The sequence below is a fragment of the Centropristis striata genome, chromosome 23 (assembly GCF_030273125.1).
Source record: "Centropristis striata isolate RG_2023a ecotype Rhode Island chromosome 23, C.striata_1.0, whole genome shotgun sequence".
Lineage (NCBI taxonomy): Eukaryota > Metazoa > Chordata > Actinopteri > Perciformes > Serranidae > Centropristis > Centropristis striata.
The window spans coordinates 7193805-7212123 of record NC_081539.1 but is presented as its reverse complement, the minus strand read 5'-3'; the positions used below and the strand labels follow the sequence as shown (position 1 = coordinate 7212123).

Sequence of the window (18319 nt, the reverse complement as noted above, 5' to 3'; positions counted from 1 at the left end):
TGAAAAAAAATCTAGGGGAAACACTGCTTTGGTCTGACATAAACCACATGCCTTCACACACACACACACACACACACACACACACACATATATACATAAACACACACACACACCAGCGTGCACCTGACTCTTGAAAATTAAGTAACTCAAATCTCGCTAAATAGATAAGCCTGCTCCTCTGTGTTTAATCTCCCTAGTTACACGGTCTTTGTTGTCGGAGCACGGGGGTCCATTTTAAGAGATTAACCTGGGAGCCACATTCATTCTTGCCCATCCCAGCAGCTAACTAGCAGGGGGCTAATATCACCACGCTCCGAGGTTCCTAATCCCCACACCGCCACGAAGCGTTTACCCCAGCTTTTAACAAGGGCTGCTTAAATTATCCAGTTCAAATCATGGCTAATCCTCGGGGCTCTTTTAAAGCTAGACGGATATTGACCAAGTAGTTTATTATTCAAACATGCAGGGAAGGGGGGGGGGTGGAAAATACACACATGCACGTACTGCATGCATGTATATCTAGACAGAGAAATATTCACACTTTGAATTTTCAAGAAATTGGGTTTTTGGTGGTCCCCCATCGATTTCCTCGCTCTCTTTAAACTTCCTCCTTAGAATAAAAGTCAGGCACACACAGCTCGGGAAAAAAAAAAAAACGACAGGAAGAGAGGGTGCTTTCAAGTCGCGACCTCTCTCATGTTTGACCGTCACTGATGGGCCTTCAAAAGTGAGGGAGAGGACTCTGTGACAAGGTCAGCGCTGCCAGAGAGGAGCACTTTGTCCAGGCAACAAAGAAGCCGACCCCGAGCCAAAAGCCGATTTGAAGTTATTTTTGAAGAGAGCGGAGTTAAAAGGAGGAGGGGATTTTTCACTCAAACGCTGACCTAAATTATATGTGCCGCCTTCGCAGACATGTAGAAGGAGGATGGGATCATATGTGGCCGGTGCAGAGCTGACTGAGCTGAGTGTTAATTAAACCATCATGGACCTGGCGGGTTTTTTTCACAGGCTCACATATCACAAAGTAGAGAGAACAGAATCCACAGCAGACGTGGGTGGAATATCTGCACCGGGCTTTATAATTGAAACTAATAAAAAGATACATGTAAAAAAAAACTCTTTACACTTTTTTGTTTGTTTTGAATTAACATGAATTAGACATCCTGCCACTTGTCAGTTAATTTAACTCATTATAAATTAATCTTACATTATAAAGCAGGACAGAGTCAGATACAGTTATGGAAAAAATGATTAGACCACCATTGTTTTCTTCAATTTCTTGTTCAGTTTAATGCCTGGTACAACTAAAGGTACATTTGTTTGGACAAATATAATGATAACAACAAACATAGCTCATAAGAGTTTAATTTAAGAGCTGAAATCTAGACATTTTCCATGGTTTTCTTAATAACAATTTTGGAGAAAACCATTAAAAATGTCTAGATATCAGCTCTTAAATTAAACTCTTATGAGCTATTACTGTTGTTATCATTATATTTGTGCAAACAAATTTACCTTTAGTTGTACCAGGCATTGAAATGAACAAGAAATTAAAGAAAACAATTGTCTAATATTTTTTTCCATGACTGTTTATGTAAAATAATAACACGTTCCAACTCAGTGAAATAAAACTGTGCGCTGGGTTTTTGGTTCCTTCTCGGTTTAGAGGTTTCAGTCCCACTCAGCTGTCAGTAAGAATTAATGGCGTACACGAGCCATGTAAAAGGTTAACTGTCAGTTTTAAATGATTTACTTGCAACTATTTATTAAACAACATAATTATGTAAATAGGATTATACCATTTCGATATGATTTATCTTGAAATATGAGCTCGCCCAGATACTTAAAGTCCACAAGAACAAATGAGTGGCAGCCAGTGGTGGAAAAAGTATTCAGATATCTTACTTGAGTAAAAGTATCAAAACCACTCTGTGAAATTACTCCAATACAAGTAAAAATCCTGTGTTCAAAACTTAGTGAAGTAAAAGTACAAATGTATCAGCATCAAAATGTACTTAAAGCATCAATTACAATATGTAAGCAGCATTATAATTGTGTAAAGATAGGGCTTATTTTAGCTGTAAGCTAAATGTAGTGGAGTAAAAAGTACAATATTTACCTCAAAATGTAGTGGAACAGAAGTATAAATTTACATGGAAAATGGAAATACTCAAGTAAAGTTCAAGTACCTCAAATTTGTATTAGAGTAAAGTACTTGAGTAAATATTAGTTATATTCCACCATTGGTGGAAACCTACAAGTCTTAAAAAGGAGGGAAAAATTAGGAATTGCCTTAAACCTGCATTCTTTCTAATGGCCAGCAGGGGGCGACTCCACTGGTTACAAAAAGAAGTTAAATTTTATAGAAGTCTATGAGAAAATTAAACTACTTCTCACTTGATTTATTACCTCAGGAAACATGCTCATAATTATTTTTAAGGTCCCAGTCACTTGTTCCAACTCTTCTTCTTTACAGCATGATGTTTATTTTGTGTATTATGGTCCAATTTAATAAGAAATAGACGATAAAGCAGAATGTGATTTAGGGCATGGCTAACTGTCGATCAGGATCGAGACACTGTGTACATTTAAATAGCTGGAATTGCCTTAAATCTGCATTCTTTCTAATGGCCAGCAGGGGGTGACTCCACTGGTTGCAAAAATAAGTTAAATTGTATAGAAGTCTATGAGAAAATGACCCTACTTGTCACTTGATTTATTACCCCAGGAAACATGCTCATAATGCATTTAAGGTCCCAGTCACTTGTTCCAACTCTTCTTCTTTACAGCATAATGTTTATTTTGTGTATCATGGTCCAATTTAATAGGAAATAGACGATAAAGAAGAGAATGATTTAGGGTATGGCTACCTGTCGATCAGGATCGAGACACTGTGTACATTTAAATAGCTGTGAACTTGATTTTGGATGTTGTCCATGATCTAAGGAGTTTAGCCTTTTCACAGTGTGTTTTCAGTGTTTTGTATCAAATCACTCTAACCCTCCGAGACCCCCTGGGAGCGCAGCCAACTTTTATCTTTTTGGGAAGGGCACCAAAATTAGGCAAAGTTTTGGCATGCAAAAAACTGACATTAACATTTTCAAAGTAGGATTCCAGATGAGCTTTTGGTCTTCAGGTCATTAGTTGCAAAATGTGTGAAATTGTGGGCAGTACTCTATTTGTTTTATATACACACAGGAGTATTTGAGTATAAAATGACTCTCTGAAGGTGAAGAGAGGGGGGAAAAAGTAGTAAACTACCCATTTAAACTTTGTTTCACTTTTGAATTAGACTATTTTATTTGAACGAGTCCTGTTACACCTCACAGTTTGACTCCTGCCCTAGAAACTCAAACACAAAGGACATAAATAATGAAGATGGCATTAAATATAAAGAACGGGCATAACAGGGAGAATTGGCTGCACAGTGACAAACACTGTCAAACATTTGTGGTGTAAAATTCATGGCCTATTCAATTCAATTCAATTTATTAGGTTCTTATTGTCCCTGGAGGGCAAACCAGGCGCAGCATAAAGACAAAGAAGGCCTGCGCTGTTCAGGAATCACAACAGACTTACGTTAGTGAGAGGTGTGTGGGAGTAAAGAGAGAAGCCTTCAAACAGGTACTCATGGTCATCATACTCGATCACCGTTGGCCTGTCGGTCTGAAACAAAAACATCACGCACACACACAGTTTAGCCATGACACTGCCTACAAATGGATTCAAAATGAGAATAATAAGTTCTGCAATGAAGAAAATACTCTCTAGAAACCATTATTTAATAGTACTATGTGTAACTTTTACAACATATTTGTTTTTAATGACATTAGTGGCTGTTATTGCTATTATTATATTATATTATTATTTGCCTTTACTCACTTAAGTCAGTATATAAACATTGGTGATGATAATTCATCAAAAGTACTCATTGTGTGAATTATCAATTTGCCTCTTTTTCAAACATTTAAAAAAATGGCTACTGGAAAATCAAATCTGTTATCATTAACCTGTACACTGTAATTTCAATTAATTTGACCCCAAACTTATCTAAACACAAAACACATTTAAAGATGCAAGATTACTGTGAAAACTAACCTCATGCCTCTTCAGGGGCTAAAACTAGGGGTGCAGCGATCGATCGGCCGGCCAATCGATCAGCACCGATTTCCTTAATTTTGCGGGATCAACGATTGGCCGATTCTTTTACATCAAACCGATCTTATCTATCGATCTTATCTACCTCCGCAAAGGTCTGAAAGTATTTATTTTCAGTTCAATATTTTATTAACTACCTCAGACGTTGTGATTTCCTTTATTTGTTAAAGAAAAATACTGCTGTGTTATTGTTGTTCAATAAAATAAGATTCAAACTTTGAAGGTGTATGCTTTGAGTTATAAAAAAAATCGGTATCGGCCAAAATCGGAATCGGCAGGTCAGGCTTTTTAAAAATCGGTGATCAGCCAGAAAATTGCAATCGGTGCACCCCTAGCTAAAACATAAAACATTGAACTCCTTGACGTTGTCTTTACAGTTTAATCTCAGTTGATTCAGTTTTAAGATTGACAGGATCAAGTCTCTTTTCGTCCTTTCAAAATAAAAGCGTACGTTATCAAAACAGGCTTTTGCATTGTGCATATATACAGTATATATCATCATTTATTTTGCCCATGTATGCATGCAGCGATTAATCGATTAACTGATCGTTAACGTTGTAGATAATCGAGTTGGCAGGTTTCTTCCAAACGCCCATCCCTATTACACATAGCACCTTTAATGGCATGGGTAATATACTCTATATATAATGTAATTCATATTAGCAATTTCTCTAATTATATGGTCCTGAAAAAAGACACAAAGTGGTACCAGAAAGTTGGTGGGAGGAGACACGGTGATCCTGTAGTGGAACAGTTTTCCCGCGTTGTTGTTCATTGGACGACACTGTTTCACAGGCTGAAAAAGAAACACAAACTCAGCAAGAGAAATGTTCTATTACACATGTTATAGATGAAAATCATGTATAGGGACTCCCTTTTTGTCCACTACCACTAAAGAGAAGTCTAATACATAACTTCCTGTAATGGCTGATGACTGAACATTTAACTGACATCCTCTTAATGAATACAGTCACACTTCCCATATACTGAATAAAGCCACAACAGAAAAAAAACACTTAATTGACTAACAATTTCCAGGTCAGCCAAGACCGTAACAAGCAATTAGTCAACTAATCGACAAACAAGGGGGCGAGCCCTGTTCATTTTCTCACCAGAGCAGATTTGTTAAGATATAAAATGGCCTTCAAGCAACATCTACATGCCTTTAAAAGTAGCTGGTGGGCAGAAATTCTGAAGTGGATCATGACTTTATTATATTGGATATAGAATTAATCTGCAGCAAAAGCTCACAAAACTCCTCGTAAAAGCCTTCCATTTTACTCAAATCAATTTAAAATACATAAATATCCGTCTTTATTATCTAAGTCAGCCATTCATGTAAGTGTCTTTCATCAGTTAGAGACAAATTTGGCCAAAGGTCACAGAAACGAATGCCTTTTGCTGGGATTTTTATCAATAAAATATACATTTTTTTTAAACTGTGAATCACTGCAAGAGCGAACATGATAAAGAGCTGATATTACACCGATAATAAATACGAGGAAATGTAAACAGCTTTGACATTTGCTGCGCCTTTGTTGCTTAAGTGTGTTAAACTGTTGGGCTGAAACGTCTATGTGGGGAGTCTCTGCTACAAAACAGAGGAAAGCAAGAGAGCGAGTCATGAAAACCAGAAATCTCAGCGCCCGGCGAAATAATCGATGAGTCACTGGTATAGATCAAGTCTTCTGTCAAGTTCATACAATAATGTACATGTAATATCATCATTTTGGTTCTTTGGAAGGATAAAATCTCTCTTATTGTCCCTTTAATGCAATAGAAAACGGTCCCCTGTACAGAGAATACATTTAAGCTGACTAGAATAATGTCCTTGCCCCTCGGTGGCACGACTTCAAGGTTATGAAAGGGTGATTTATTCACGGCGTGTCATACCTCCTCCCCCGGGTAGATGCTGTGGCGGATCCCTGTACGTCTGGCCTTGGCACTGCACTTACACAAGGGACCATCATTCATCTGGACAGAAACAAAATACCTAAATCAGACACAACTGCTTCACTTGCCATGTATAACACAGGGTCTGCCGAACATCTGAACATCTCAAAAAACTGCACACTGCTGACCTTTACTTCTGCACGGGAGTTTGGAGTTTTAAACTTTGACAAAAAGAGTCATTTCCAAACAGTAAGTCCTTCATTCATTATACTTAACTGGGTGATTGTCACACTGTAAAACCCAACTTGTTGTTTCAACTTAAATATCTGAATGTTGATGCTGCGAAAGAATTTTATGTCGAGACAACAAAAACAATGGAATTAACTCAAATGAATCTTGAGATTTGACTCAATATTTTTAGTTAAAATGACTTTTTGCACAGATCTTTGTTGTATTGAAAAGAGAAAATTAGTTATGATAACAAACACGCAGCATTGGTTTTTACAGTGCATGAACATGGTACAGCTCATAGCAAAAATCCAAGAGCATTGAATATATACTTTCTTTGACCCTAACATCCATCCATCCATTTTCCTCCGCTTATCCGGGGCCGGGTCGCGGGGGCAGCAGGCTAAGCAGGGCATTCCAGACGTTCCTCTCCCCAGCCAAAATATGCTAAAGTTACCGTTTCATATGACTTTGTAATCTATTTTAAAAAATGTAAGGTATTTTCTGACATTTTTAGTGACACTGCGAGCAACAAAATTCATTACCGTAACTAGGGTTGTCAAAAGTATCGATACTCAAAAAAGTATCGATACTAAAACGTTGTATCCGGATACGATACTCATTTTCAAAAGTATCATGTTTTTATTAGCCATTAGCCGCAGCTAGCAATTAAAGGCTGACATCACATTAATCATTAAAAACAACGTAAATAAATAAATCAGGCACGTAGTATGCCCATATTACGTTAATTGACACAGTGTCAGTATACATAAGCATAGAGTTAATACGTTTACATAAATGTTTGTGGCTGAAAAGTGTTATTTTCTCTCTTGAAGTCCCAGAATGAAGCAGAGAAAAGTCGACTTATCAAGCTTGCCTAATATTGTGCACAGCATAGAACCTCAAAATATTGTTCTAATTGTTATTGTTTATTGTATTTATTTATTTTCTGCACTACCTCAGACCTGAAGCTTGTTATCATAGTTGCATTCTTCTTGTTAATAAAATATTTCTGTTAAATTTTGGGGTCTTTGTTTTTATCCTTGTGGTATCGAAAATGGTATTGAGTATCGAATATTTTCAATATCGGTATCTAGTTGAACATTTTAGTATTGTGACAACCCTAGTTATGGCACACATACCGCATTTAAAGTGCTTCAGGGATGCATTTGGATGACTGTTCTGCAACTTTTAATCATTTGGGAGGCCTAAATAGCAATACAGACGACTCATGTAGTAGAAAAAAAAAAACCAATGAATGAGATGAACATGGTTTTGTTACAATAAATGTCAAACCGGAGGGAGACCGACCTGCCCCGGGTCGTTGTACCACAGCTCCTCGTGCAGGCGGTCGGGGTGAGCTTTCTTCCTCTTGATCTCGGCGATGACATCAAAAACCTCAGAGTCGGAGCTGCTGGAGCAGGTGCTCCCTTCACCGTCCGACTCGCAGTCTGACTCACTGCTGCTGTTGTCTGAAAGCAAAGTGCAGAAAGGTCTTTAATCATTACGGCGTCATAGGGCTGACAACTGAAACATAATTCGGTGAGCCGGAGCGGGGTTCAGTGGTTAAGCTCCCTTAGCTGAGCTGTGCCCTCAAAAAGTATTATACAACATAAAGTCTTAGTAAAGCAATCTGTCAAAAATGTTGTCAAAATGTGCACACTCTGGCCCCGCCAACTCTTGTAGAGGAATAATTATCCACACAATGCTGGTGATACGGCAAAGTATCACATCCAATTTGAATTTTTCTTATTCTTTCTTTAGGAAAACAAACAGCGTGAATCACTACGTTGGCTTCATTGTTTAAATATTCTGCTTCATTACAATTTCTACTTATCAAGCCAAATCCAGACTTAAAAGCATCTAACAGATTAAAAGAGCAGCACAGTTGCCAATGCTGACATCTGGTACTCATGTTTTCTTTATTCCTCTCTTTTCACCCCCCCCCCCGACTAAATAAGAAAGCTCACGCCAAAATGAGGATAGTAATTACCAGTCAGCTGAATAGTTTGTGGTTCTCAGCTAAGCAAAGTCTTCAATTCTTATCAGCCTTTTAACTCGAGCACTTGATTGTGAAGTCAGTGCCCGGAGCAACATGTTTAGCAAACGACATCTCCCTGAGCGAGATTTATATTATTGCTGAGCTGAAAGAGACAATCAGGCTGACAACCCTGCAGATAACATCATAAACACTGAACTTAATCTCTGCCTCAGCCTAATGCACTGCTGAGAAGACAGCAAGTTTTCATGCATATCAATTACAAAAGATTGCCAACAGATGTATTAACTGTGTGCACTTTGTTATTTAGTTTTTCCACTTAACCAGAACAACTTGCATGCTTGGAAGAGCAACAAGAACACGACAGACAGCATGTAGGGTTGACTTTAGGAATCAATCACTGACTGCTGCAGCTTTCAAACCACATTTTGCACAGACTTAAATTGGAGCTCGATTATATTGCACCTATCGCTATCATTTGGGGAAATGCATATTAAACAAACCTAGATCCTATAATTAAACTGCAGATAAGAGCTATAAGGATAATAAATGGAGTTGGATACTGTGATTCTACGAATCAGCTTTTTATAAGATAATTTATATTAAAATTTCAGGACATTGTATATTCAAAAACATTAGAAATTTTGTTTCGAGTGGTAAACATGTCAATTCCTGTTTGTATTCAAAAAATGTTTAAATTAAGGCAGGGGATTTATAACTTAACCCTTTATCAGGCAAAGAACTATATTTGGTAACTTCAGGTAATATTTCGAGAAAAAAGTCGAAGATTTACGAAAAAAAAGTGGGAAAAAAGCAATTTTTTTCTAGGAGATTCACCACTTTAAATCTCATAAATCTGCACATTTTTTCTCGTAGATTTGCCACTTTAATCTCGTAAACTTTCTTCTCAAAATATTATTTTTGTATTTTTTATTTTTTTTACACATTCCGGCAGTATGTAATATTTCTAGGGTTGAAATTTGGAATTTGCAAGTATTTCAATGAGATTAAGGGTTAAGGGGGTTGCAAATGTTTGAAACTCACAAAGTCAGAACTAATCTCAAGTACAGATGTGTGTCAGTTTTGGGTGTAAAATTATGGATTAATGGACTAAATTATGTAATAAAGATGTGTAATTCTATGTCAAATTTCAAGAAAACTTTAAAGTCTAAAATTATCAAGGGTTACAATGAAATTTGATTGAATTGGATTTTTCAGTTTAAGGTGTCATGTGTTTTGTAACGATGTGAATTATTCAGTTAATGTATTGTATATAATGTATACATGTAGATGGTACAGGAGAGGCAAAAATAAGCCTTTAGTGGGGCTTCAGCTTGTTCCTTTTTCGGTTGCTGTCTGATGGATTCTTTTGTAAAAACATGATTTTATTGTTTTTTAACTGAAATAAAGCATTCATTCATTCATTTGCATTGTGGAAGTGCTTTTCTTCCAGCCAACTAGGTTCTGCAGGACTGCCCACCTGGATCCTCATCCAGTTTGGTCTTGGGAGGGTCCCATGCGGGCCGAGCAGCCTTCGCCCTCTCCTGTCTCCTCCCCAGCTCTTCCTCAAAGCGCTCGTACAGGTCCCGCAGTTTACTGGTCCCCACCACGGTGGAGTCTCCCTGGACAGATTCAAACAAAATACATATATTTTTATTTATGTCTTTTAAATGTCAAACAGAGCTGACATTTCAGCTCAGTCCGAACACAGACTGAAACCATGCATTCCTTATAAATACAGAAATAAATATAACTTTAAAATATTAATACAGTATAAAATATACTTTCCTTTTTAGCAAAACCTTTGGTTCCTCCCGTCCATATGGTTTTAAGATTGTGTATTTATGTATGTATGTCTATATATATATATATCCACTTTTTTCCAGTTTTTATCTGTTTTATCCTTTTTAATCCATTTTATAATTGGACTATTATGCTTTTAACCTGTAGCACTTTGAGCTTACCTTTAATATAAAGTGCGTTATGAATAAAATGTATTATTATTATTACTTAAATTATAATCTAAACTAAAAATACAATAAATTAGATATGTAATATAAATTAAAATTTTATTAAAATATTAAATATTTTTATATTGAAAAAAAACTAATAATTTAATGCTATTTTTAAATCCAAAAATTCCCTAATTACAGCCCTAATAAGCATGCCATTAGACCCATATTTTTGAGAGTCTATAGACTGCAGAGATAAATACCCAGCCTGCATTGCAATGGTCGTCGTGGCAGCAGGAGACCTTGGCTGCTGCAAGGTTGTGAAACATATTCATATTAAATAAATCAATTACTGTACCAAAAGAAAAAAAATCTGCATTTAAATAAATTCAAAAGGCTGCGTTTAGGCGTTTAGTATGGTTACCCTGCTGCGACCTGCACTCACTGGATGTGATTCAACCTCCTTTGGGACAGCTCCAGTAATTGTCACAGCAGAAAAGACATTTACCTTCACTTTGACTTTATTGAAAGACAGGTCAGGTCTTTTGGCAGAATGTGTAATTTGTGGCAAAAAAAGAAGCTGATGACAGCATGAAGTAAGCATCCAAAGACCACTGGTAAAGGTCAGAATTGAAGAGAAGAAAAAAGGAGATGGTGCAATCCAAAAGGTCCAAAGACATCAGAAAAGCATTTGAGAGAGCAGGTGGTGATTTGTAAATGGTGAGTGAGTGCTTGCTATTAACTGAAAGGCTGTTGGAGAGCAGCTAATCCAACTCTTTCACACTACCATCAAAGAGACAAAATTGATAAAATAGCAGACAGAAGATCGGTGGAGTTTCTTTTGCCAGTAAGATGGATGAAAGAATTTTTTTTTAAAAAGTCAGTGCTCAGTGTTAAAGGGCACTGTTGCAAAAATAATGAATTAAAACAAGACATTCTCCTGTTTTAACTACCTTTAATAACCTGCAGGATATGACCAGGGTTTGTACACTTTAGCAGTGGTCAAATTCAAGCATTTTAAAGGACTTTCAAGGTAAATTTTCTAGCTTTTCCAGTATCTTATAGCGGATTTAAATTGCATGTTTTAGATGAGTACTTGGTGATGGTATTACACTTTTAGGAGGAACGCTCTTCATTTCAGATAGGCTACTCATTATTTTTTACATTGAACATGTGATTATCTATAGTCTATAGATGGATATAGTCAGATTGCAAGAGAAATATAATAAGAATTTCAAGCATTTTCAAGAACTTTATCCAAAATCCAAGCACTTTTTAAACCTTGAAAATACAACATTGAAATTTAAATTTTATTCCCTGGCTTTTTAACTTTGCGTGAGTTTTGTGGTCCTCTGTGTCTTTTATCTATTTTACTACGTTTAACTACGTCTTTTATTTGCTTTACTATGTTTATTTGTTTGATTTTATTGTTTTATTTATATCATCAATTTAGATTTATGCACTGTACAGCACTTTGGAGACGCTTTTGTTGTTGAAGTGTGCTATACAAATAAAGTAGATTGATTCTGAAACTCTTACTAAAACATATCTTAACAATTAGATATTACAACTAGGCCTGTCACGATAAATACTATATCAACTCACACAATAGTTTTTTTCAGGACTCAATATATTGTTGTTTACATGTGTGACTTTTTGTGCTTTTTTTGTGTTTAAAGTAATGCTGCAAGTGAAATGTTTTGTTAACAGAGCCTGAAAGTCTATTTATTTTTGTTTTGGTTGTCGTTTCTTTATTTAAGTTTTATTTATCTAGGATATTTTAATATATCTTCTCCACATTTCAATTCCAATGTTTAATGTTCTCAAGATTCAAAAATGAATTGCTGTGGAAAAGGATAACATCGATACGATACTATCGTTTATCGTGATAGTTTCTGGGAAAATATATCGTCCTAAAAAATGTGTTATCGTGACAGGCATAATCACAACCAACAATTAAGACCTGAATATAGAACAAATCAATTGCGATTTATTTTGTTTTCTTATTTTATTTATTTTTCTCTGCTATATCTGTAGCCGGATGATTCTTCCTTTTAAATGTTCTCTAATGAAATGACAAATTATAAGTGTATACAGCTGATATGGACACTATAGACATCTGAATTAATGACTTTTGCAGTACAACATTTGTCGGGTAAATATGAATGTAGAATTTTTAACAGTATTGCATGTATGTATTAATTGAGTTTGTTATTGTTTTTCTTGTATGTACTGTTTTTGTTTATGTTGTTTGTATGTCATTTTCTATGTCTTTTTAGGGACCCCAGGAAGACTAGCAGTCGCCAAGGCGTCAGCTAATGGGGATCCATTCAATAAACAATACACAATAAACAAATTAATAAGTGCCAACAGTACCACTTGATCCATGGGGTCACTGGAGTAGTAGTTCTCAGCGTGTGTGCAGCGGATCCAGGCGGGTTTCAGCAGCTCTTCTTCCTCTTTCTCGTCATCCCCCTTCTCTTTCTCTTTCTCCTTCTCCTTCTCGCCGTCTCTGTCCCGTTGTTCCCGTTCCCGCTCCCTCTCCCGCTCTCGGTCAGTGAAGGCCTCTTCGGAGTCTCTGCTCCTGACGGAGGAGTAGCTGCGCTCTCTGCTCAGGCCAGACGAGCTCTCCGACCTCCTGTCCCTCTCCTCCTCCCAGCGAGCACGCTTCCTGTCTCTGCTCGTGGAACGACTGCAAAGCAAAAAAAGAAAGAAAGAAATTAAAGCCAATTAATGCAATCAGCCGAGAAGTTGATTGTGACGTGACCAAATTGCCAAGTTAGGGTCGAAAGATGGCATCTGAGCTGGTGCCGATTGAGTTCACAGTCAAATTGCCAGTCAATGGAAGCACAACTCAGCCTTTGAAAACTGTGAAAGAACACAATCTGTAAAGCTTTGGAGGAGCTTTGTGTGGGACAATATCTCCAGTGAGTTACTCAGCTTGGACTTCTGTTATTATTGGGGCACCTGGACCATCTAGGGTTAATAACACTGAAAAATAATGCTGGCATTACAAACCAGGACATGACGTTTTAAAGATGTGTATTTTTACCAGAGATCTGTCTGGCTGAATTTTATTTTTAGGACCAAAAATTCAGACCCATTATCACTATTTTTGTCGCACTGGAGTCCCTGTAACAAAAGCTTAAAGAGACGTTTCAAGAGGTTTAGTCGTGATTTCTTCACACAGTTCTTACAAGACAAATAATAGATAGCATGTGTACCTTCGTGGCCTCTTCCTGTGCCTGTCTGGTGACTGGGATCTCCGACTTTCTCTGTGACGATGCCTCTCCCTGTAAACAAACACACACAAGGCAAGGCAAGTTTATTTGTATAGCACAATTCAACACAAGGTAATTCAAAGTGCTTTACATACACATTAAAAACAGCAAGACACAATTGAAAACAGTAAAAACAGTCAATTAAAACAGGGAAATAGAAATAAAAATATAAATAGGATAAAATAAGATACAGCAGGATAAAAAAAAGAGATAAAATAATAAAAAGCACAAGTCAAACATTGTGTAGTTAAAAAGTAAGGGCAGTAGAGTAGAGCAGATAAGTGTTAAAGTTAAGAGTACGCTTCAGTAAACAATAGTGTTTTCACAGTGTAGTGAGGAATAATAATTTAACAGATTGTTCCAGTTTTGGAGAGTTACTGTTTTTTCTATACCTGCTGCGATCCCTGCTCCTGTGTCTGGGGGAAGTCCGTCCTCTGTCGTACTCGGACCGGTACCGTCCGCTCTCTGGCCGGCCGCGCCTGTCCGGACTCCTCCCGCGGTCTTTCCTCTCTCCAGGAAACTCCATTTTATGCCGATCACCGTGGCTGCCGTAGCCGTAGCCCTTCTGCCTGTGGTCACCGTGGCGATAGCCTCTGTCTGGAGACCTCCTGTTGTCCGCCGGCTTCTCGTACTTGTACTGGCCGCCGTGCCTGAAGCTGTGGTCTGGTTTGAAGGAGCTGGGGCTCTGAGTATAGCCAGGGCTGAATGTAGGAGGAGGGAAAGGAGGGTGGGGCGGATGGGGGTAGTTCATGGAGTACGGAGGGTGGTAGCTCATAGACTGAGAAGCTATGGGGGGCGGCATGGATGGGTGTGGGATTGGTGGTGGGGGCACAGGAGGCATCATGTAAGGGCGGTAGGCATTCTGAGCGGACACCTGGGACCCGGATGTGGGACCACCGGTGGAGTTGGGGAGGGGTGGAGGTGGAAAGTTCGGCGGGGGTTCAGGGAAGCCCTGGCGGACGGGGGGCTTGGGGAAAGGAGGGCGCACTGGGCACTGGTTTAGAGAACTGGGAGTCTGGGACGGTGCTGGTGGAGGGTACTGCATGAAGTCAGAGTGTGGGGGCATGTAGCCGCTGTTGCCATGGTAGCTTGAGCCAGGAGGAGTCTGAGGATCGTAGTGGTATGGGGGGACAGGGGGCTGGGGAGGTGGCGGCCTCAGGTTGGTGGGTCGGTAGTTCTGATGGGAGCCTTGTTGGCCCGGGGCCATTCCTCCCCTGGGACAACCCCGATCCTGATGGAAAGACATGACTGTGGACAAAAAGATCCAGTTACAAATCACAAGTCAACTTGAACCGAATGTAAATCCTCCTTAATGACAGTTTTACACAACTCTTTTTGTTTTAATTACTTATGCTGTAATGCACACACATGTGACACCTGAGCACGAGAAAGTTAGATTTATAAGTCCTAAATAGGGTTGTCAAAAGTAAACAAAGCAACTATCAATCAAATATCACTAATGACACATACGGTAATGACAATAATTTTACATAAAACAAGTGGAAAATATGGTTGTCAAAAGTATCGATACTCAAAAAAGTATCGATACTAAAATGTTGTATCCGGATACGATACTCGTTTTCAAAGGATCTATGAAAAGTGTTATTTTCTCTCTTGAAGTCCCAGAATGAAGCAGAGAAAAGTCGACGTCTCAAGCTTGCCTAATATTGTGCACAGCATACAAAATATTGTTCTAATTGTTATTGTTTATTGTATTTATTTATTTTTTTGCACTACTTTAGACCTGAAGCTTGTTATCATAGGTGCAGTTTCTTTTTGAACAACTGTTTTTTATTATAAATATTTAACCCGTGGTTCTGTTCATTTTTACATGTTGCATTTTTCTTGTTGTTAAAAATATTTCTGTTAAATTTTGGGGTCTTTGTTTTTATCCTTGTGGTATCAAAAATGGTATCGACTCGAGTATCGAATATTTTCCTGAGTATCGGTATCGAGTTTAAATTTTAGTATTGTGACAACCCTAGTCCTAAATATCTACTCTGAATTGTAGAACACTGGTTTCCAAACTTGTGTCAAAGTCAGTTTCGCCTTTGAATATTGTGTCCAATAAAACAACCGTCTGCAGTGAGGGTCAGGGCTTATGTATGTACATATTTACACTTTTCTAGTCTATTTCTTTCCCTTCGTTTTATTTACTTATTTACCTTAGGTACTCACTATAAAACATACATTTGCAGGAATGCTACAAGTATAAAAAACAGGATATTTAAACACATGCATATGTCTATAAACGAAAACAGTACTTTTATCTGCCTTATCAGCTTGCATTACCATGGGAGGGATTCTAAAGCATACTTTCAATACTCTTGAATGTGCATGAACATAATGTGCAAAGGTTCACGGTAGCTAGTAATGACTTGTTGTCTGTTCGTCTCAATGATATCTCTTAGAAAAAAGGAAGGACAACAACATAACTTACACTTCGTACTACTACTCTTTTTTGTTTTAATTACTTATCTGCTGTAATGCTCATACATGTGACACCTGATCACGGAAAAAGTTAGATTTATAAGTCCTAAATATCTACTCTGAATTGGAGAACACTGGTTTCCAATCTTGTGTCCAAGTCAGTTTGACTTTCATATATTTTGTCCAACAGGACTACCTTCTTCAGTTAGGGTCAGGGCTTCATTTATACATTAGGTTATGATAAGAAGTCGTAAAGATGACTTGTTGGTTAATGTTAAGGGTAACACACATTGATGGGGAAGCAGCAGCACTATGTATTAATGGGATAGCCCTGACTATGAAAGGGTAAATACAGTCATGGAAAAATGATTTGACCACCCTTGTTTTCTTCAATTTTCTTGATAATAACCAAAGTCATGATCAAGAAAACCATGGAAAATGGCTAGATTTCAGCTCCCAATTGCTCTTATGATATATTTTTGTTGTTTTCATTATATTTGTCCAAACAAATGTACCTTTAGTTGTACCAGGCATTAAAGTTAACAAGAAATTGAAGAAAAGGGGTGGTCCAATATTTTCCATGACTGCATATCTGCATCTACTCTATTTCTTTCCCTCTTCACAACCTTTTCTAAATGTACTTATTTACCTTAGTTACTCACTATAACAACATGTACATTTGCAGGAATGTGATAAATGCATATGTCTATAAACTCCTGCAAAAAAAGTATTAACAGTAGTATTATCTCCCTTATCAGTTTAAAATGGGGAAACATGCATTTTAAAGCATTTGTTCACTTCTCTTGAATGTGCATACATACATATTCTGGAGGATGTGCAAAGGTTCACGTTAACTAGTAATATTGTATTGTCTGTTGATCTCAATGATACCTCTTGAAAAAAGAAAAAAAATCCATTTACATTTTTAAAAGGGAGATCATAGTTTAGATCAGGGATGGGCAACTTAAATGCTGAAGGGGGCCACAATTTTTCATCAACACTACCACAGGGCCACATATAGGACCGTGCACTTAACCAGATATGATGAAACTGCAACTTTAAATGTTTACAGTTCAGTAACTTATATTCTCAAAAAAATAACTCATATTTCATGCTAAAATGCACGTGTAACAGCATAAATAGGAATACAAAAGGTCTGAAGCAAATAAAAAATAACCACTTACAGTGATTTCTTTCTTTTTTTTCAGTGCAAGAAGCAGACCAACATTAATTGCAAGAAGTAATTTTGTGCATTTTTACACTGCACTTTAAAGATTTCATGCTCAAATACATGCAGTTGTACGGAGGGCCACTTCAAGTGAGGGTGCGGGACGTATGTGGCCCCCGGGCCTCCAGTTGCCCATCCCTGCTTTAGCTAAAACGTTAGCAATTTACCAAAATGCACAGAACAGTTGAATGAATTGCAATGGTGCAGCGTTATGCATCATTAGCTAGCAGACGCTAGCCCAAACAAACGTTGTGTACCATTACATGCATAAAACGCGGGAGGAAAGCTGAGTAAATGTTACTGTTTGAAGATAAAGTGATATATTGGGGTCAATATTAGTATTTTTTTATGCTAACAGGAGCAGCGGGCTAGGTTAACTAACCCAACCTCCACCTGCTATCCGTTAGTAGCATGTTAGCAAGCCTGCTAGCACATCATGACAGGATTCGAGTGGAGCAACTCACCTTCAAAAACAAGGAGCGTTAGCAACAGATGCGTATCATTCCGTCTTCACCGCTGGTTAAATAAAAACTTAAAATACACCAACATAAATGACCTTAAACGGGGGTATTTGATGTCAGTTTTATGTACACATCCATGAGTGTAACACTTTCCGAGGGACCGTGTTTCCAGCCGGAATGTTTAGAGAGAGGAACACGGATGGACCAATCACATTCCGCGATAGAAGGTTTCCAACCGGACTGTAACACCACTGTGCGGTTTAAAGTTTAAACAAACCACATTATTGTGTTCTATTCATATTGTAATCTAGAGAGGTTTTTATTATTATTTAGACTTTAATACTGATCTTTTCACATACTTACTGCGTGATATCCACCTGCTTTGTTTTAACAATTATGTATATGTGTCAAAAGCACAAAAAATGCAACAGTATAGCCCCCCCACACTGAATTTACGCACTTTTATTTGCTATTTATTTTATTTTGACAATTAATTAATTCATGCAATTTATGTTTAAATATTTTTATTATTTTTTAATTTATTTGTTTGCATTTAGTGTGTATGTGCAGATAGACACAGGACCCAGGATTAAAATGTCTACATTTAATTTATCTAAAATAAATAAGAAAAAATAAATACATACAGGTGCATCTCAAAAAATTTGAATATCGTGTAAAAGTCAATTTCC

General features: G+C 37.5%; 1 protein-coding gene across 1 annotated transcript in view; it reads right to left on the bottom strand.

The window, feature by feature from the left end:
- drosha (drosha ribonuclease III) overlaps window positions 1–17810 on the bottom strand; it is a 135373-nt gene extending 117563 nt beyond the window's left edge. The window contains exons 1-9 of the mRNA XM_059326723.1: window positions 17634–17810; window positions 13904–14759; window positions 13455–13523; window positions 12607–12922; window positions 9759–9900; window positions 7591–7751; window positions 6052–6132; window positions 4868–4954; window positions 3580–3666 (exon numbers count right to left, since the gene is read on the bottom strand). Of these exons, the coding sequence (XP_059182706.1) occupies window positions 3580–3666; window positions 4868–4954; window positions 6052–6132; window positions 7591–7751; window positions 9759–9900; window positions 12607–12922; window positions 13455–13523; window positions 13904–14757 (1797 nt within the window). The 5' untranslated portion in view covers window positions 14758–14759; window positions 17634–17810. The remainder of the gene's footprint in view (window positions 1–3579; window positions 3667–4867; window positions 4955–6051; window positions 6133–7590; window positions 7752–9758; window positions 9901–12606; window positions 12923–13454; window positions 13524–13903; window positions 14760–17633) is intronic.
- Window positions 17811–18319: the final 509 nt, after the last annotated feature.